General features: G+C 40.5%; 2 protein-coding genes across 4 annotated transcripts in view; both read right to left on the bottom strand.

The window, feature by feature from the left end:
* Window positions 1-8,127, bottom strand: part of LOC126995501 (uncharacterized) — a 59,538-nt gene extending 51,411 nt beyond the window's left edge. For all 3 annotated transcript variants that reach the window (XM_050855089.1, XM_050855092.1, XM_050855091.1), the window contains exons 1-2: window positions 8,007-8,127; window positions 5,071-5,974 (exon numbers count right to left, since the gene is read on the bottom strand). In XM_050855089.1, coding sequence (XP_050711046.1) covers window positions 5,071-5,147 — 77 coding nt within the window. In that variant the 5' untranslated portion in view covers window positions 5,148-5,974; window positions 8,007-8,127. The remainder of the gene's footprint in view (window positions 1-5,070; window positions 5,975-8,006) is intronic.
* Window positions 8,128-13,005: 4,878 nt separating this feature from the next.
* Window positions 13,006-22,294, bottom strand: LOC126995341 (uncharacterized). The gene is made up of 4 exons (XM_050854821.1): window positions 20,574-22,294; window positions 19,663-19,903; window positions 18,593-18,688; window positions 13,006-18,501 (listed from the first exon to the last, which is right to left on the bottom strand). The coding sequence occupies exons 1-4, from the start codon at window positions 22,292-22,294 to the stop codon at window positions 18,400-18,402; spliced, it is 2,160 nt and encodes a 719-aa protein (XP_050710778.1). The 3' UTR covers window positions 13,006-18,399.
* Window positions 22,295-22,323: the final 29 nt, after the last annotated feature.

Here is a 22,323-nt window from a genome sequence, read left to right as displayed (position 1 = left end):
CTGGAAAAGTAAGTTCAAGAAAAACTAAGGAGTAGAGGGGAAGGTGGGAGGGAGAAAAAGGAGGAAGGGGAGGAGGGACGGTAAGGCTGCTGATCAATAGTTGTACTGAAGGACACCTTGAGGGGTACTCCTTCCTTCACCCACTTCCTGGACTATTCTTGCTGGGCACCGCCGTCATCTAGGCTCATCTTGCTTCCTGCCAACACCAGCAGGCCCGCAACGCCCAAGTTTTGCCTGGCCGCCAACTCTTAACTGACGGGTCGACGCCTTACACCTGTACAGCGCACCCATCACTGTCACAGCGGTCGTGTAAAAAACGGCCAGCTGTTACCACCTGGGAGCCCCGCCAGCGTTTAGTGCTGCCCATTTATAAGTCACTGAGACGTTTGATGGCATGCTGATGGATTGTGTCTAAACTGTTGCAAATGACCAGGTGCAAGAGTGATTAATTAAATGTGCGCGAGTGATATATTATACTCTAACCACGAGAAAGATAGTCTGGCGCCTTTAAAGACCAGCAGATATCCATATGTTAGAAGATTATAAATTACATTCACAAACAATATTGCTTTGTTGCCATCTAGTTTTAATACGCGAATCCTGAATAAACAAATTTCATATATCTAAATCAAGAAATACAGTTACTGAGCTTAAGTCTGAAGCTTTTACATTGTGTTTATATTTTAGAAAGAAAAACAATTAAAGGGATGATTAAAGGGATTGAAAATTCAATGAAAGTATATTGTAAAATTTCACTGAATTTGTTGTAAAATTTCAAGTGCATCAAGTTACAAATGTTTGATGTGTTAGAACGAAAGCTTCCTGCAGTTTATTTTTTATCTTGCATTTAGCCTAAGTATGGCATGCAGCGTTACTGTGATGAATTCATATTTTGTAATGAGATTCTTATGATTCGGGTCAGCTGGTGTATTGCTGTCTCCCCTCCATGACGCGAATGACACCTCTTTGAATCGGCATCTATTGATTAGCTTGTTTAGGATCGAAAAGACTCTTACCCACCAGCAGAGGCTCAAGAACCAAATATATAACAGAGATGAACACCTAGGCCACGCGCATCTTAGCATTTGCCTAAACTAAGTAAACTTTACCTTTACCTTACACACACGCGATAAACACAAACAAAACATACCGCCACTAACATCGGCAAGAATAAAAACACGCAATACGCATACACAATCAATGCATAACCCACCCAGCCATCACCAATAAGCCGCTAGCTTCTCTCGACCTAAGGTAAGCGAGCGACAGAGCGACAACACAAACCACAACCAAAACACCAACACCAGTAAATAGCTACATAGACACGCAATATGCATACACAATTAATGCATAACCCACCCAGCCATCACCAACAAGCCGCTAGCTACTCTCGACCTAAGATAAGCGAGCGCGAGTAACCCCAAGCCACACGTAATGAGACACGGACGAGACGCAAGCACCAGTATCGACACCTCCATGCACGCACGGCTGTGGCGGCGCTTGGGGCTGCCAGCCAGACACTCATGGGCCGTCATAGCGTTCGTGCGCCTCCTCCCCTTCTCATTAGCACGCTCAACGCCCCAACCCCTCAGCCTGTTACTGTAGTCGTTGCAGCCTCCCTACTCAAGCCAAATATACTTAAAACCGCTGTTGAATATCTCTGTTGGTTGGTTGTTTTGTTGGTTGTCGTTGGGTTTTGATGTGATTCAGAAGTGACATTGCAGGACCTTCTTTTGTTTGTTTGTCTGTGCGTGTGTGTGAGGGAGGAGGAGTGATATTTAACACCCATATTCTCGCGCGCGGAAACACACACACACACACACACACACACACACGATAATGTCCCTTACACGATACTTACACCCCCTCTTCGCTAACCCACCACATCTTCCCCCCCTTTTCCTTACTTCACCCTTTTTCCATTCCCCTCCCCGCCCTTCATGTCCCTTCTACACACCTTCTCACCCACCTCCCCACCCTGGACGTCCCCTCTTCACCCCACACCCCTAGCCACCCTCCACACCTCCCACATCAACTCCCCCCCACCTCAAAACACCCATCTCAACCCCACCCCCTTCTCCCCCTTTCATCCCCTGCCATTCCTCCATCTGCCGCCCCTCCCCATGCACCTCAGCCGCCCACACCTGCTCTTGTGCACACCTGGCGGACAGTGATTCGTTTTAAAGGGAGTTTGTGCCATCCACGACGCCTGCCGGTGCTCGCCTCGCTTCCTTCCTTCCTTCCGCTCACTGGCGCTCAACGTGTTTTCTATACCTACCGCTCCTTTGTTGATTTTGTTTTTCCGTTTTATGTTACTCCAGTCGTCAATACAGTACTAATAGTAGTCTTTGTCTGTCTGTCTGTCTGTTTTCTATACTTACTGCTTTGTTGTTGCTTTTGTTTTTTTTGTAACTCAAGCCGTCAATATAGATCTAATGGGAATGTGTGTATGTGTGTGTGTGTGTGTGTGTGTGTGTGTGTGTGTGTGTGTAATTCACCACGGACTCATCACGACTTGGACTCGCTTTCGCCAGCAGGTACCCTCACGACGTGAGCGAGTGCTCATTTTGTCGATCTCTGGGTACTGCCAGGACCTCACACACCACACATCCCATCCCCCTTGCTCAAGGGGGGACAGTAACCACTCCTAGTCAACGGAAAGAATCAGGCCTGAGCGGGGCCCGAACCGCCACCTGTTTGGCCGTGAAGCCTTGCAGTGTGTGTTTGTGTGTGTGGTTCCTGTTTCCGTTTGTTTCGTTAATCTAGTCATCAAAATAAGCTAAGTATGAAGAAGCTACGGAAGTCCTGGATTCGTAAAACATTAATTCTCTCTCTCTGTCCATCTGTGTATCTCTTTTGGTCCTTTTCCCGGTTGTGTTGTTAGTCACCAAAATAAGCTTAATATGGAGAAGCTACGGTAGCCCTAGATTCAGAAGGCATTAATTTCTCCCACTCTCCCTCCCCTCCCCGTCTCTCTCTTTGAATACTGACACGCTTTCAGCGCCACGTAAACCCAATGAACCGCATAACGAAACTATCCGGTGCCTGTCTCTACCGGATGCCCACCAACATTATGCCGCATACAGAAAGCCTACTTGCGGCTTCTCTGATTAATAGAGGTATACGTAACACTGATCGCACGAGTAATCTGTTTGTTTCCATGGAATTTTTTTTAATACTAAAGGCAACTAACTCCTCGTGGTTGACTCCCTCTTCATTACCCACGTCGGTATCTGTAACTGGGAGAATACATGGAACTGGAAGACTACTAGGAACTTCTGCCATATATTTGTGAGATGGGATACATACTAGGAAATTAACACGTACGCTCTTCCTGAACGTAAATGACAGGAAACGATCTATCTTTCTCACAACGCCAGCTTTCCATGTAACCGTGACCAAAAGGTTATGAATTGTACGTAAGACACCGTTTGTTACTTAGTATACGACCGATTGATCACCACCTGCATGGCATACACTGAAAGGACTTACAGGTACATTGATTAACTACTGAGATATATACATACTTTCTCGTTTTATTGGTGATAACCTAACCCAACCTATTCTTGACTAAATATAGAAATGCATATTTTCTCTTGTTATATTAATGACCTGCACCTACCCCTCATTAAAGATACTGATACATGTTTTCCCTTGTTTTAATAATAACCTAACCTATGTAGGAATGACAAGGAATTTCCTGAACTATTGCATCTATCGAAATGCAAGTCGCTGTACGTCGATATGTAGGAGCCAAAATAATGAATGGGTCGGAATGTACGTCCAAGGGATAGTGGGATAGTTCCAATCTCTCTGGGGTACCTTTGTTGGTGGTGCTGGTCGAGCTCATTTTAGATAGAGGTGACGCTTTGATGAAAGACTTTGGGTTACCTTACTGCTGCTTTCTTGCAACTTTAAGGAAGTCTACCAAAAAAATAGGCCTCCTCCTTTTTCGTATAACCCATAATACTCCCCCCCCCCCCAATGCCGCCCCCCCCTAAAAAATAAAATAAAACACCTGCTGCCGCTAAATGCCTGCATCTCTATACAACACCCTCCGTAGGTGGTGACGGTGACGCACTTCTCAGAACAGGCCTAACTAAACACCAGACACTAAAATAATGTCCTATAATTCCTGCCCGTCCGCTTTCACAGAACCTGGTGGGAAAACAACATTGACAACGCAGTTTTTGAGAGCAGCATTACCTATATACTTTTTTTTTTAAATTTTCTTTTAAGAACAAGTAGCTTGAGAAAATAAAGAGAGGGACTGGGACGATAATGGAGTGGGTGGATTGAGGTTAAAGAGGGCGAGTGTGTGTGTGAACGTTTAAGCTTCATTAAGGTTTCAAGGCATGCCATAACGCGCCCTTTCGATGCATTACAAACACTTAAAGTCTCAAATGTATGGTGCTGCCTTTAGATTTAATCCTGCACATAATCAGGATGTGTCTGTGTACGAGGCTACGTTTTACCTTTCAGTATCTAGTTACGGCTGTAACACTTGCTTTGCCTGGCTGCCACCATCTGAGTGAATGTATACCATGTGCAGAAAGTTGCCCGATGCCAAGTCGTAATAAATTCATGATCAATACATTCTTACATGCACAATACTACCTTATTTATTTCATACAAGCTACAATGTCTTGCGTCTTAGGTATGTCTATTACGCCGCACACCAAAGCGCGTCTCCTTCTTGGACGCCTCAAAGCATTATGATTGCCCTACGCAACATCACCAAGGTTGAAAATTTGGATCACTTTCACGACGTCACGATCAGGTAAGTACATTTGTGGTCTCGGTGAAGGGAACATACCAGACTCGAATGCTCTCAGCCTTCTCAAGGACCACTTTTGGAGACACAGCTGACCCTATTGCTTGTACACTTTTCATCACTCCAAGTTTGCTGTCCATTTATCATTAGATGCCTCTGGACAGCCACACCTGTGAGGCAGCGCACACCTGTGTTCCTTCGATACCCCCACCCCCACCCCACCTCCTGGCGCATAGCATCTGGTTCATTTGACGAAAAAGAAAATAACCAAGAAAGTTAACATCTCATCTACTTACCCCCGCTGGAACAGGTCGACGTTGTAAAACTTGTGGATGTGAAGTGCCAGTTCGATAGTCGCCTGAAGCTCTCCCATGATGCAAGACTCCCCTACTTCGCCGTCTCCTCCTCCGTCCCTCCGTGTTTAAAGTGTTTGCTTCACTCCCTTAGATTATGTGCACTTCACAGGTTCAGTATAATAGTAATATCTTAGGTATTCTGCTGCCTTTTCTTTGTGCCATCTTTCCTCTGTTGGTATAAATTTGTTATCCTCACAATGGTGCATTAGTGTCTTCAGTGCACTCTCGTTTTTAATCAACTTTCCTTTCTTTACTTTTTCTTTGACTGTTTGTCTTCTCTTTGGGCGATCTTCAACACTAAAATTTACTTCACTTAGCTTGGTTTCACTCATGAGGTGAGGAGCCACGTGACCAGCGAGTCAGTGGAGCACCGGGTGAAGCGTCATGACACAACCCGTGACAGGTCGCGAAACACCCGTAAGCATGTACTGACCAGGTATGCTTCAGCCATCACTCCTGCCCTTCACTGTGAGCAAAAGACAGACCAAACATTTGTTTTCACTACTCAACGAAACACTGTGCCTTACATATACGTTAAAGTGTACAATCGATGCAGCTACGTGTGGAAGTTTCACATCTGCCCAGCGGTTGGCGTCGCTGTTATTTTCAGTTCCATGGATTTCCGCTTTTCAATACTTTTGATTTTATATCACATACATATATAAACCATCGTGGAGGCGACGGAAGAGCCCAAGATGTTCCGTTGTGTGATGAGAAGTGGCTTGGCGGCGGGGGCGGCCAGCGTGGAGCTGTGGCGGGGATGTCAGGCGGCTTGGCGGGGCGGGGGGCGGACCGCATCCCTCACGCCAAGAGTACCTGGCCAAGGGGAACCCACCGCCCGCATCTGTGGCAAAGAAGCGTTGGTTAGCACGATAATGGGGAACCATGGCCTAATTCACTTGACCCTACTCTACCTCCCTCATTCATCTATTCAGCGTTGTCTGTCTGTATATTAAAACTACTGAATGTGTGTGTGTGTGTGTGTGTGTGTGTGTGTGTGTGTGTGTGTGAAGAAAACTTCCACTGACGATGGTAAAAATAACGCTAAAGCCCCCACCCCCCCAAAAAAATATATAGTCAATCAAGAAATAATTATTTATAAAAAATAAGGAATTACCTGTGACAGTAATTATATTTACCTCTACTATTACTATTATCACTAATTCTCCTACAACAACAACAACAGCAACTATTCCTACTACTACTACTACTACTACTAAAACTACTAAAACCACTATTACTACTACTGTATTCTTCTTATCACTCTTATCATTATAGTAATCCATAGTCATGATTATAATGGTCAATGTACGTTTCATTAATCAGCCTCCACTCAGTATTACGGAAAATAAATAAAAACGAACGAATATAAGAAAGGACATAGTCATATATATGGGATTCTGTATGGTACACTCACATGCCATATTCCCCATCAAAGCACACACACACACACACACACACACACACACACACACACACACACACACACACACACACACCACACAGAGATACACAGAGTCTAGTGTTCGTGCCAGCACATAACACTTGATTACTTTCTGTCGCTGTACTGTCTGCAAAGAGACGTTGAGAGCCAGGGAAGGGGGAGGAAGGGATCGCATGACTGCCCAACACTATGTGGAGGTTGTTCTGTGAAGCGAGCCACCACAGCCCCCCCACGCATACCTGTGTACTGCCAAGGCGGTTATTGTTGTGGCTGTCAATATTGCTTACCATTTTTCTTCTGATTTTTATAACAATCATATTTTATTTTACCTTTAACAGGTAAAAAATAGTGACCGACTCCTTGATGCGCGACACCAAGGCACATTATTGTTATTTTAATTATTCTACTGTTATTAATTATTATCATTATCATTATCATAATTATATCACTTGTATTTTTAGTGTTGCTATGTGCAGCGTTCTCACCCAGAACTTGTATTTCAGGACTGGTTAAGTGTGTGTGTGTGTGTGTGTGTGTGTGTGTGTGTGTGTGTGTGTGTGTGTGTGTGTGTGTGTGTGTTCTTTCATGTGCGATCTTTAACATGAAGCAATACCAGAACAACGAAATGTGTAGCGTCTGTGTGTGTGTGTGTGTGTGTGTGTGTGTGTGTGTGTGTGAGAGAGAGAGAGAGAGAGAGAGAGAGAGAGAGAGAGAGAGAGAGAGAGAGAGAGAGAGAGAGAGAGAGAGAGAGAGAGAGAGAGAGAGAGAGTCCTGCAGTGCACAGAAGCATTCCTTTAGTGTCAAGAAACGTCACGGCAGCAGAAACATTCCGTCACAAGTCATGTCTTCGATCACCAAGGTCGAGATGCGGAAATACTAGTTACTCGCGTATATTGATCAGACTCTCCTGCCTTTATTGTTTGGAGAGCCGCAAAACGCCGCTCTACTCCCTTCCCCCACCGACGCTGCCTGTGTCTTTGGGATCACTCTGGCTACCTCCTTGAAGACCATCCCGCTATACCTTTAGATGCTCTTTAATACATCTTTTTCCCGATAAATAAAAATCGTCTTGCGAGCTCGACGTAGCGCTAGTAAACGCGCAAGTACCAATGCAATTATGCCCGAGAGTTGAGTTTGAAGCCTCGCAACGTGCAGCAGCTGGCATCCTCCGTGAGGGCCGCCCCAGGGCAAGGCTTGGGGAAGGCGAGGGCGCGGAGAGGGGTTAAGGGCGTCAGGGTTAAGGGCGACCTTCATCCCATGTAAACAGCGCCACCATGATCAGCTGAGTAGCAGACGACACCTTTCTCCTCCCTCGCCGCTACCTGCGCTCCACCTCCACCACAGCGATTGATCCACCGTGCCACGTCCATGCTCCGGGGCTATGGTCACTATGGCTCCACTAGCGCACATTCACACCAGCCGATCGACTAACCATTGATACACTTGACACTGTGGTAGTTGCCGCGCACACATCCTCACGCCACCTGGCCAGTGACAAGACTGACAGCGCGGGGCCATCTATTGGCAGGGAGCCTCACCATAACCCGCTTCCACCTCTCATGTCACCTATTTTCAAAGGCCGAAAAGGAGATTAATCGGGTTCTCATGACCGTTTTTTCACATTCACGGTACAGAAGAAGGGTCACACTACCACTAGGGGCAATAAAGTATCCCTAGAAATGCCCCAAACACCCACGAAAGCCTTGTCAAATATGTGCACTTGGGCGTCGAGAGGTTTGAGAGTATGGGCCCAGGATGACCTGCGCCACACGTGTTTCGACTCTCGCCACCCACCGCATGTAAAGATTTTCTCGCTCTAATCATAAGCAGATTTATGGGTTAATTTCTGATGTTGTAGAGCTTCACAGTAATTTACTAGCCACGTCTTTTATATAATACATGGAAGTTATTCTCTTGTAAAGCCTGTAGCACAGCTAGACTTCGCTGCGCTGTTCGGCGCGAGGTGCACACGTATATGTAATTTATGACTTCTCGATAATTTATTTTTATTTTCATGGGTTTAAATTCATCTTAACTACTTAGTGCGCAAGACCAAATCAACAACCTGATAACATGTTCCTCCCTTCTCCTATACTTTGCTGTGTACGTTTGCAAATGAAACACAGACCTTAACACATTAATAAAACCATACAGAACTTATACTACAAGAACAAGAAGACTATGGAGCAACTTCATACTCAGACAATCTCTCTTGCCAGGAAAAACAGAAGCTCAAATCCCATGTCGTATAAGAATGGTTTAAGTTTGGAGAATACGCTATGGCTGCGCAAGGCCTCGCTGTTCATTTCCGTCCCTTTGGCCCTTGATGTAGACGAGAATGAAGTTCTTCCCACCACCAAATTATATAGCATGATACGACGAAGCAGTATCGACGCCTGGCATATCCTACATTCTGTCTTCTGGGGCTCCCAAAGAGATTAGTTCCCATCTGCGAAAAGAACACGGCATTAACACATCAATATAGTTTACTCCAGGGTTGGCAATGATTAAATCAAATTGATTTAATCAAATGATTAAATCATTGATTTTTTTACTAAAAAAATCATGATTTTTTTGATTTTTTTGATTTTTTTGATTTTTTTACTAAAAAGTATTCCATAAGTTAAATGATGTGCTCCAAGGATGGTAAAAATCAGCCTCCTTTAGTCTTTACTAACTTGGGATTCAATGTATCATAATAATAACCAAGGTTAGCAACCAAACAGTAACAGAATAAAAGTAGATGTTCTTCTGTGTGGTAATAATATAAAATGCTGTCATGAAAATAACTTCAGGCAACTCTGTCTGTCCTAAACCTGGTCCTGTACCAACTACAAACAAGTATTGAACACGTATGTATCAGGATCCTTGACTGTGCTCACACTTACACGCCCTAAACTCAAACTTAAAGTAACCTATGGAGATTTTCAAATCACTCAGTAGGATATATATATATATATATATATATATATATATATATATATATATATATATATATATATATATATATATATATATATATATATATTTATAGACTATATATATATATTTTTTTTTTTAATAAAAAAATCAAAAAAATCAAATAAATCAAATAAATCAAAAAAATCAATGATTTTTTGATTTTTTTGATTTTTTTAAAAAAATCAAAAAAATCACCAACCCTGGTTTACTCACCCTCTTATTCATTTACTTAACCACTCACTCACCCGTACACCCATCCACTCATCTCTTCTCATCCACTCACTCATCTACCTATTATTCATCGTATTCTCTACTCGTTTCCTTTCTTACACTCATTATCCGTACCTTCACTTACTCATCCACTCATTCACCAGCCATTCATGCATCCAGTCTTTACTCGTCTCTCTCTCTATAAACAAACTCGACCGCCACTTCCTTTAACTTGATATTCACTAGTATTGAAATGCAAAGAATCGGTGATATCAAATTTAATATATGTTTTGTTGAGGAAGGCACGGCAGTCATCGATGTGTCCGTTCGCATGTACGACGTCTTGCGATCTTGGAAGCATCGTACAGAAAATTATTCAACCCGAAACTTAACGTGATTTGCAAACCCTACCAAATCAACATAAGAGGAACAGGACACCACCAATTAAAAGTCCTAAAATGTATGAGTTTTGTTCATAGGAAAATTGCACTCCACGCTGACTTGCCCGGTTGTGGTAGTGAGAGTGGACACAAATCTCGAGGTCCAGGCTAGGTGATGCGTCGTCATCGTCAAACATAATGTATTGCACAGAAACTATGGCAGTTTTCTTTACCATATTACTGGTGTAGAAGCATTGCATATAAATACATAATGTGTAGAAATATTATTCACCTAGGTGAAAAAATAAAGGTAGGAGGACCCAAAAACCGATATCAGTGCCAAGCGGCAGAAATGTTCCCTTAAACCTATGTAAAACGACACCAAATGCCCACAAAGAAATCAGAGAGAGAGAGAGAGAGAGAGAGAGAGAGAGAGAGAGAGAGAGATACTTAAAATAATTTATCTTATGTACCATTGGATTAAAATAAAAATGAAGCATATACATTTGTGATGACATTTATTAGTTTGCACAAGAGCTGCATTTTTTCCCACCAAATACAGTTGTGCTCAGCATTAGTGGGACACTTGGGTTATCAGAGATTAATGCCAAGTTTAGTATTGATTGACCTAACTGCCGAACTGGATAAAAAAATAAATGACCAAGCAACATTCTTGTTACAGCAAACTGAGATGAGGCATTTCAAGTCTCTTCACACATTGGAGTAGTAAAGCAAAGGTGAGAACGAGCATTTTCATCGGTTCTCCAAACAACAGTACTACTTTTTTTCTCAGGTGAAAACCATGATGTTAAGCTTGAAACTGAACCTACTGCTGAAAATTATACAAAAGTTATATGCAGAGAAAGAATTTGTTGGAAATGATGAATCAAAACTGTGGATCAGCTTGATGGAATGCCTGACACAAAAACATTTTCTTTTATACATCAGAATTCTTGTACTCTTACCTGAAGTTTATACAATCAGAATGGGTGTAGTGAAATAAGCAAAATGATGCATGCATTTTCACCAGAATATTTTAGTGATGACACAAGCTTCAAGCAGTGGTGGCTCCAGCATTTTTTTACATTAGACACTTCTTCAGTGCGAGGGGGGCTGAGGTTGTCAAGAGAAAGGAGCAATAACTTGACTGAAAATCAATGGAGGGCAAAGGAGGTGCTACCACTGGCTTCAAGACAAATGCAATCCAGGAATGATGTGATTAATACTGCCTTCTTTACTGAACAACCCATTCACCTAATTGCACATACTGTACTCTTTAATAGCCTGGATATTGTATTTTATGGTCTACCACTTGAGTAAAAATTTAAAGTGTTTCCTTTAATTTTGGGAGTATGAAAGTTACATATTTCTATTAATATTTGGAAAAAAAAAAAAATCCTTTTAATAAGGATGAACATATATATTTGAAGTTTGCTGTACTCACTTTCCCACAGTAAATGCATAACTAATAATAATTGTTAAACTTTTATTAGCCAAATATCTATGCAACTTATAAATTTATGTAACTTCTAGGCATACTAACTGTATACATATTACTGTAAGTTTATCATTAAATTTCTGATAAAATATAATAGTCTATAATACTTTGAAAGACCTTTTGGGTTTAAAACTAATAATTAGTAGGTGCATGGCATTTTCTTGTATTGCAAATATGGAAATAAATCTTATCTTTTAGGGTAATCATATATATCTTAATAATACCTGTCTTTGGTTTGCCATTCTGCGCTGTCAATGAACAACATGTCACTTTATTTTTCTACACTAATATATATATATATATATATATATATATATATATATATATATATATATATATATATATATATATATATATATATATATATATATATATATATATATATATACATTCACTAATCAGTGCCAATAAGATGCATTATTCAGCATGAAATATCTGTATACAAAGGAGTGACAGCTTCAATAATTTGTGGCCCTGTTAAGCTTCGTAAAATATTGACTAATGTACTGAATATGTTTTGTCATATTTGTACTAGATATAGTCTTTATGATGTGTGTGTGTGTGTGTGTGTGTGTGTGTGTGTGTGTAATTCATCATGGTCTGATCACACATTGAACTCATGATCCCCAGCCAGTGCCCTCCCTGAGTGAGGTTTAGTACTCTGGTGACATATCTTTTGGAACAGCTGGAACCTCACACCCACATGCACCCAAGAGGTGGGAGACAACCTCTGACTGATGTGTGCTTCCCATTCACTGCTAGGTTGACAAAGAGCATGGATTAAGGAGACGGCCCAGCAGTTTCCATTCTGCCTTGGAATCAAATCTGGGACCTCTCGGTTGTGAGGCTTGCATGTGAACATTGCACTACTGTGTGTGTGTGTGTGTGTGTGTGTGTGTGTGTGTGTGTGTGTGTGTGTGTGAGTGAGTAATTGCAAGCTGCATAGCATTGAATGGGAAAAGCTTTGTCTAGATTCTTAAATACATTGATATGAATTCTGTTTAGTTCACCTTGTATTCCATGCCCAGTCATCCTTGCCCGATTACATGTTTATTTTGAAAATCTGAGATGTTTCTGGTTGTATGCCAATGACAATATCTCAGCTTTTATATGAGAGGATTCTGGTAACAGACCGTGCACACTCATACTTCAGAGCTGTTGAATGGTGTATAATAGATACTAGACAATGTGTGGCACCTTGTTTTTAAAACTAGTTAAATATGATAATTATTATAAAATACCTTAATCATCTTAATCTAATCTCCTTTAGGAAACAATTTAGGTAAACAACAAACAGTACACTACTTGTCATCACTATCACCATGGCCATCATCATTATAATCATTCTCATATATCCCATGGGGGTGGTGTTGGTAAAAAGAACAACATAAGCAATAGTTAACCACTTCAAGTGCAATTACATAATATGATGATTGTGATAATAGCAAGCCCTAATGATAACCAGTTTATGACAAAGCTATGTTATGTTATTACTAGCAAAGAGCCTGTGCTTAACAGCTTACTTTTGTGCTGGTTGTACATGATTAGTAACTATCTATGCAAGAAACAGCTTTAAGTATGAAAGTATTAAAGTACATGAAAATGGGTATATAGTTTTTTTTCAATGATAGTTCTAGTCATTGTATTGCAACTTAAAACTTGCCAAATGCAGAAGGCAAAATAGTCCTATATTACATATGCTTTGCATTTGTAAGTTTACTTATTGTATACAAAATATTTCCAAAAACTGGATTCAACATGATTGTGCAGGATCTGATATGTTACTCTGTAACAACTGATATGTTACTCGGTGGCTGAGTGGTTAGCATGTGGTCGCGCCGTCCAGGATGGCGTGGATTCATGTCCCAGCTGCTACCACAAGTTGGGATTCTTCAGTCGCCGCTGAGTGTCCTTAATCAACTCATGCTGTTCTAAAGACAACCTATTAACCTGGACTCTAGATTCTCTCTCTAGATGAGATGATCAAACATTGGCTCTGGGGGCAGCATGAACCAAGCAAGATGGCACCCCTATAAACACACACTCACACCATAACAGGCTGCGGCCGACCATCAGATCCCGCCAAGATAGCCTACCAATGAAATAGGGGGAAAAAAATAGGCAATATCATGGGGGAAACAACTATCCTATTTTGGGTGAGATGACTTTCCCAAAGAAGAGTCCCTTTCAATAATAGTTAAGCTGAATGTTGGGTCAACGAAGATCTAAATCTTTATCAGAAGGTAATACTCTCATTAATGAGGACAAATAGAAATTAGCATTATTTTTCATGTATTGCTTTGAAAATCAATTTCTCTGAACTTTTGGTAATAATTACACTGGCCAAGAACAAATTTATCGTCTAAGTTTTTTTTAGCGGATTTAGGACAATTTTAATGTGCTGAATCCAAAAATCACATTGGTTTTGCTCAATCAGGTCAACATTTTCATCTATTGCCACATGATGTTTTTTACATTTTTTTTATACGTACGGGTATTTTCTATTTATATGAGGCAAAATTCTTTCTTATTTCTTTAAATAAATGAATTTTGAAGTATACATGCGCCAATTTTTTACTAACTGGTATTTTTCTTTTGCAGGTGAATGAAATGGATTTGGCCAGAAGATCTTGCAAAAATAAGCCCGATGTATTCTGCTACATCTGCGGCGAATACACCTTTGTTCCTAACAGGAATCCAGTCACAAGTTTCATAAAGTGTGCTTACCATGCTTATTTTGGTATGAAACTTGGTGACCAGGATAAAGCTTGGGCGCTACACATGGTATGCAAGACATGCACGGAGTATTTGCATCGTTCGACGAAGGGAAAAGAAGAGTTGTCTCAAGTTTGGAATTCCCAGGGTTTGGAGGGAGCCGACAAACCATGGCACTGACTGCTACTTCTGCATTATTGATTTGACTGGAATCAACAGAAAGAGCCGGAGCAGCCTCAAGTATCCTGATTTTGAAGCAGCACGTCGTCCTGTAGCTCATTGTGATGAAATTCCGGTACCTGTCTTTGGAGAACTTTCTGACATTAGTGATAAAGAGTCCTCCACTGTTGAAGAAAATAAAATAGAAGAAGTGTTTTTTGATGATGATGTTCCTCATCCTTATTCCCAAAAGGAGGTAAATGATCTAGTTCGCGATCTCGGCTTGTCAAAGTCCTCTGCCAAACTGTTGGCATCCAGATTGAAGGAAAAAACATTCCTCTCTGACAGTGCTAGCATCACCTTCAACCACAACAGATATCATGAGTACCTCTGTTTTTCTCTGAAGAGAAGGCCTTGGTGTACTGTACAGATGTTGCACAGCTTCTGCACAAGCTTGGAGTGCCACAGTACCGACCTGAAGATTGGAGACTGTTCAAGGATAGCAGCAAGCGATTGCTGAAATGTGTTGTGCTGCACAACGGCAACCAGTTTGCCTCTGTACCCCTCGCTCATTCAACTACACTGAAGGAGAAGTATGAAGCGGTGAAGTACGTGCTGGAGAAAATTTGTTATGATCAGCATGAGTGATTGATCTGTGTTGACCTGAAGATGGTGAGCTTTTTGTTGGGACAACAGTCTGGGTTTACCAAGTATCCATACTTTCTGTTTATGTGGGATAGTAAGGACAAAGCTCAGCATTATGCGAAGAAGGACTGGCCTGTATGGGAGGAATTGGTGCCTTGCAGAGCAAGGAACGTCATAAATAACCCTCTGGTGGACAGAGACAGGATACTCTTCCCACCACTGCACATCAAGCTCGGCTTGATCAAACAGTTCACCAAAGCTCTGGACAAGGATGGTGGCTGCTTCACTTATTGTGCCACACTTTACCAGGTTTGACCATGGAGAAGTTGAAAGCTGGCATCTTTGATGGTCCTCAACTCCGTCAGCTCATCAGAGATCCAGAGTTTGAAAACTAGTACGTAGCTTGGAAGGCTTTTGTTCTTGTTGTGAAGAACTTTATTGGCTACAAGAAGGCCAGGAACTACGCAGAACTTGTCATCAATATGCTGACTGCTTTCAGAAACCTCGGATGGAACATGAGCATCAAAATGCATTACTTATTCTCACATATGGATCGGTTTCCTGAGAATCTGCAATCAATGAGCGACAAGCAGGGGCAGAGATTCCATCAGGACATGAAAGAGATGGAGACCAAGTATCAGGGATGCAGTCATGATGCTCAATACTGTTGGACTCTGAAGAGAGACATCCCTCCTGCGGAGCATTCTAGGAGTTCGAAGAAACTGAATTTTGACAATGATGACCTAATATCCAATTTACATGTACTTACCTTTATCAATGTCTACTATTCAATGTACACTTAGGAATTTTTGTAACATTAAATTGATGAATTGTGTTAGAAAACTATTTTTTTATCTTAAAAACCTATTTCGGATGAGAAATATTAACAAAAATCAACCGAAAATGTCACAAAAATGTAATTAATTTAGTTATAAGATCGAATTTTTAAAAAATCGACTTAGCACAAAAATCTGACCTGATTGAGAGAAACGGGTGTCATTTTCGGACTAAGCGGTGCAAATTTGTCCTAAGTCAGTTAAAAAAACTTAGACAACTTACAATTTTTTTTTGTAACCCAGTGTTATCTATATTATCTCTGAAAAAAAAAGTGAATTTATAATCAGTGCTACACAAAACATGATAATGAATAAATCTATAATTTTTAAAAGTAAAATAAAGTAAAATTAGGGCATATGCTAAGCTGCAGTTAAAGTCGGCCTTATCTCCGTCTCTTTGGCCCTTCAGCCTGTGGTGGGTAAGAGCCCATTACCCCAGGGCACAGGCCAAGAGTGACATCCTGGTTACCACACTTTAGTTCACCCAGGTTTGCCCAGGTACCCATATGTCGACCAGCCCGAAAAGGAGAATGAACAGCTTGGGTGGCTGTGTCGCATATAGTAGATCAATTGTGTTGTTTTGTGATGCTTATGATCTCTAAATGCTGCTTTCATAACTCATGGTGTTACAGGTTTACAATCTCTTATCTGAAATTCTCAAATCTGGAGACCTCCAAAATTGTAGTTTTTGAATGCTGTCATGACATGCCACAGTTAGAAAATCACAAGTGCCTCGTTTGGAAACAAACCAATTAATGAAGTTTCTTCAGCAATGTTTGCTTGAAGTCCTCTGTTACTGCCTACTTTTCTATTTTTTGGGGGGGTGCCTAACATTGTTTTATTCCCCCCCCCCAAAAAAAAAAAAAATTTAAATAAATAAATAAAAAAAACTGTAAAATGCAGGTAAAAAAGAGAATAGAAAAAAGTACAATATTATAGAAGTGAAAGAGAAAGAATTTATAAAAGTGAGTTGAAAAGGATACTTTGATCTTGCCAAGAGTACAGTAAGGCTAAATCAACAATATTTAACATTAGAAAAGAGATCGCAGCACACCAGAATCAAAGTTACTCCCCTTCCAAGTAGTAGCCACCCTCCTTCCTCTGCAACTTTCACTTGTGCCAGTATAAATTTCAGAAAGGAAAAGTTTTCATTGCTCTGTGGTTTCATATAATATTTCCCTCAGAAATTATTTGAATTATATATTTGTTTAATTGTTTCAAAGACTTATATTTTCAGTAGAATATGATTTTGGGGGTGGCTGTAGGTGGCCTGGACAGCATGAATTAAATTTATGTGAATTTAAATAGGAAATATTGCTTTGAATCTTGAACATTTTTGCATCTAATACAAGTTTGCAAAAAGTTATATATGAAACCTGTGGCACCAGTGTATTCTAAAATCAAATCAAGTACACTTCCAATCCCTAGAATTCTGTGTAAGAGATTCTCAACTTGTAGTTTATCTGATCACACCATGCACACACAACATTCATTAAAAATCTACAACAGCTGCACTTTGAATTTTAGATCAACAAGACTTTTAATGTACACATAACATACATTATAATATCAAATTCTCTCTTTGAAACTGTATAAAACTTGGCAAGTGGGGGTTGTCTTTATCAAGTATGTGCACACAGTTTAGAAAGGAAGCTGTGTTCCAAAATACTTAAAAATACTCATAGTGTAGTCTGTAAAGGTATCAGATCTTCCTTTTGGAGAGGTAAAGCAGGCAACAGTTAAACCTTCATAATACATAACAAGCTATGTTTTGAAGTGCATTCATATCATGGCACTTTCTCATATGATTACAGGGGATAAATTCAGAGGTTCTGTTGATGTGCCCATCAATTATGTATCTGTTTTATGAGTTACTGGGTCATTCCAAAGATCTTATAAATTTTGAATAAAGTTATCCCCCAATTGTATGAAGGTTGCAGAAACGATCAGGGAGCATATGAGATGAAATAGAAAATTTGGAAGACGTGAAGTTGTTGCAATGGAAGGATATGTTTGCTTATCTGTCTTGGATATACTGTGGTAGACTAGGAAGTACTTGAGTAATTCCCCCATTTATCTGAGATAATATGTTGAGATTCAAAAAGTTATACTGAAAGGTTATACGTGATCTTAGTTTTTTCCTATCTATCTATCTCTCTATTGATCTATATATATCTATGTATTGATCTATCTATTTATAATTATCAGAAAATATAAATTTAAAAGTGTAGAATACTGGATTCATTGTTAGGAGAGCACCAACATGATGAAAACATTACAAATTTACAAGATCTCCTGTGTACATAAATATCTGAACCAACGGTAAAGAACACTCCCTTGTCCGTTATCTTTGGCTGCCAATGCTTCCTAAGTTGAGCATTACAATTTAGCATTGCACGGGATACTATTCACCCAAAGCAGCTAATTGACCCACTGGATACCAGTGAAAAAGGTGTGATCCTTGACCTCCTGGACTCCTGCTCCACCTCCCCCAAGCCGCTCCGTAGGATGAACACACAGTAGCTGTTGAGTGATTTAAGATATTAATGTAAATACTTCCAACAGGTAAATTGTTTTATTTCAAAATAACAGATATTTTGAAAATAGTCTTTACCTGAGAAAGGAGGGAAACCGCCTCAGGTGACAGGTGGGGTGGTATTAGCAGTTCAGTGTGGGAGGTGATACCTGAGGGATGAGCTTGAGAGATGCTCTGAGGAATGAAAACGATAACCATCTATAATACTTTCCATTCAGTGGTGGAATATCTCTTTAGAAATTACACCTTAATCCCCCTTGTTAAAAATTCTGAATAAAATCATAAATCATCATTACAGCCCTGCTTCTTCCATGATGGAAGGTCAAACCCTAAAAAATAAGCAATATTTCATTTATATGCTAAGAAAAAATCTCCCCCCTTAGAAAAAATGGACAAAAATACAAACACTTTCACTGGTTATGACTACACTCAAGACTTTTTTATCTGACTGTTAGGTATTACCGAGTGTTACTCATGACTAAAATTTATCATCCGTAGTTTGTGCCTCAGATGCAATGAACACATCTACTGTCTTAAAAAAGAGAAAAATGAATGAAAAGACTTATAACAACAAACTAACATGTAAAATAAGAAACTGAACCTTACATTCAACTGATACAATCACACCCCAAATAAGACCTTTTAACCTGGTACCAGCAACGGGCCAAATTTGTGGCTTTACCGCGTACCAGCGACAGGCCAAATTTTTGGCTTGACATAACCACCCCCCTAATACAGAAGATGCATAAACTGATCATAAATGCCTTTATATATAGTATATAATGATTTCCGTGAGTGATGATTTTTTTCTCATTAATTAGCTTAGAGGAGCCGTTAAGAAACATGATCCCCGCAGCCACCAGGTTAAAGTTCAAATAAGGCAGGATATTTATGCTTCATGTATAATATTTAAACTAGTACTAAATCCACCAATTATATGTAACATAGTATTACAATTTGTTCTACAACCTCTTCACAGTATTAATTTTTCACACTATCGTCAATTTGTTTATGAAAGAATACAAGTTCAGATCGAATTAAATTGTCAAAACATTTTAACACCCACAAAAAGTAGGTCCTGGAACAAAATAACATGCTCACAGGATAAGATGGCTCAACACTATAATAATAACCAAAACAAATATTACCTGTCCTGTGAGCAAATGGTACATAAGTGCTCCGACAGACCACCAATCTGATGCAGGTGTTGGATGTGATAGGGGTGAGGTTAGTTCTGGGGCCAAATAACCTTTCTGCATCCACTTCTTTGCCTGGCTTGTCAGACCCTGACTCCTCCACACTCCTTGTTGTACTGAAGACCACCGACTCTCGTAAGTCATCAATATGCTGCCCCCTTCATCCAACAAAATATTATCTGGATTTAAGTCCCTGCAAATAGTAATGGAGAAACAACAGCAATTAGTTTTCATACAATCTTGTGACTCTGATCCTGAAGTGCAATCAAACTTGCCATATATCTAAATATTTGAAGAATGTGTAAGTGTGTTTGTGCGTACCTAGTTGTGACATACGGGAAAAGAGCTACGCTTGCGCTGTCTCGTCTCCATATCCTCTCTTATCCAACTTTTCCTTAAAATCATGAATGTTTCTTGCACAAACCACCTCCTCCTCTAGTCCATTCCACAGCTCAATACTTCTGTTTGGGAAGCTAAACTTTTTCACATCTCGCCTACACATGGTCACCCTCAACTTCTTTCCATGTCCTTTCGTTTCTCTCTCGCTCCACACACACAGGTCCTCTCTGTCAAGATTCTCCACCCCGGTCGCCACCCTGTACACCACTATCAGGTGTGTGTGTGTGTGTGTATTTACCTAGTTGCCTAGTTATGTTTATCTAGTAATAAACGGGAAAGGAGCTATGCTTGTACTGCCTTGTCTTTGTATCCACTATTATCTAACTTGGCCTAGAATTCATGTATTGTCTTTGCATGGACCACATCTTTTCCCAGGCCTCCACTATTCTTTGTGTGTGGATGTGTGAGTGTGCATGTGTGTGTGTGGTGTATGAAAAGAAACAAAAACAAAAGTTACATCTTACCCCCAAACTATACCCTGCTGATGGAGGAAAGAGACAGCAGAGATCACTTGGGACAGCCACACCTTCACAATCCCTTCTGGTAATCTTGGCTGAGAGTCTTGGCCTCTGTTGGCAGAATATTTTTCCAGCAAAGATGCTAAGGAACTTTCTGGAGGAGGGTCACATATAATGGGAGATGGACTTTCTCTTTGGCTTGAACTATTATTTTTGGTAAAATCTTGTGATTGTTCAAGGCTTGGCAATGCAACCTGGGTAACAATGTTTGGTATCAGCTCTGCTTGTTTTACGCTTCTGGTTTCTGGGTCAACAATAATATTTTTTCCAGCTGACACATCAGGCCTTTTCTGGGGAGTTGACAAGTTACCTTCACTTTTTGCACTTTTTAAACTTGATTTTTTACTTTTACCCAGTCTGCGTGCCATTAATGGAGACAATCTGACGGGCGTATTGCTTTTTGAGAGGCTAATGGATAATGCCTTTTTCTCAAGAGAATTTTGGTTTGCTAAGCTCCCCCCTTTATCTAATAAATCTTGGCTCACACTGTCACCATCATATGGTAATTCAGAGTGATCAGCAGAACTGTTTTCACCAGAATCAGGAAATACGACACTCTGGCTTCTGCTTTGCAAAAGTGTGTGGTCAACATTCTGTAGAAGCTGACGAGAATTCCTTATAAGATCTTCAATATCTAGTGAGGGTACTTCTGAATCTTCCTGTTTTGTCCATGAAAATGATGGGAGAGTAGTGCTGGCAAATGAAGTGTCAGTTATGCTATTTTCCTCATGGTCTAGGTGATCAGTTGGTTTATATGACATGGTATTGTCCTTTCCTCCATTTTCAATTAGGGGACTCCTTTCCTGCTTAGAACCAGGCATTTCCTTTCCATTTTCTGCTGAAGCAGTTTTTATTACACTACTGCTATCAGCATTAACACAGCCATCAATGTTATCATCACAAATTTCCTTACTTTCTACAGATTGGGCTAACTCATCACATGAATTATTCACAGAATTATTCATAGTTATTATCACTTCTGGAAGTGGTACTGTATCTGGTAACAGCTCTGGGACACCAACAGGTAAAGAACAACTGAAATCTTCACTAACCCCTGAGAGTGTATCACTCCCTATGCTCACTCTGTCCTCCTCAGCCACATTATCGCCATTATGATATGGACATATGATATGATCTTTCATTACTTGACCCTCTGCCACTGACTTTCCTGTATCATGTGGGCCAGCACAACAGGGCTCAGGGTATCCTGCTGATCCAGATAAAGCACCTGTGCTGAGGGACTTGGGCACAGCATCCATCACATCTTGGGTGTTGGGTGCATGGGGAAGAACCAACATAGAGGATGAAGGAGGGAAACTTGGATCATATTCTGAATAGATTTGGAGATAATCCTCAGGCAGGCATGAAGAGGAAATATCTGGACCCGTAGAACTGGGCCCTGTTGTAGTACAGCTTGGTATGTTTAGTAGGCTGGAGCTGGACAACTGGGAGGCATGAGAAGCAAGAGAAGGTGAATGGTGCTCAGTTGATGATCTATCACAATCCAGGGACTCTAGAAGAAGGCGGCCTGAGTAGGTGCTGCTTGTTATGGTGTTGTGAAGGTTGTGAGGAAATGTTTCTTTGGTTTCAACATACTTCTTGATATGACTCCACTTGCCTCCACTGAAATAAAATTCCAAATATTCAAATAAAATGCCAGAATCCATCAAGATGAAAAATGAAAAGGCTGAGATGA

Source organism: Eriocheir sinensis, chromosome 8 (assembly GCF_024679095.1).
Source record: "Eriocheir sinensis breed Jianghai 21 chromosome 8, ASM2467909v1, whole genome shotgun sequence".
Lineage (NCBI taxonomy): Eukaryota > Metazoa > Arthropoda > Malacostraca > Decapoda > Varunidae > Eriocheir > Eriocheir sinensis.
The sequence above is the reverse complement of the archived record's forward strand: the minus strand, read 5'-3'. Positions and strand labels throughout refer to the sequence as shown.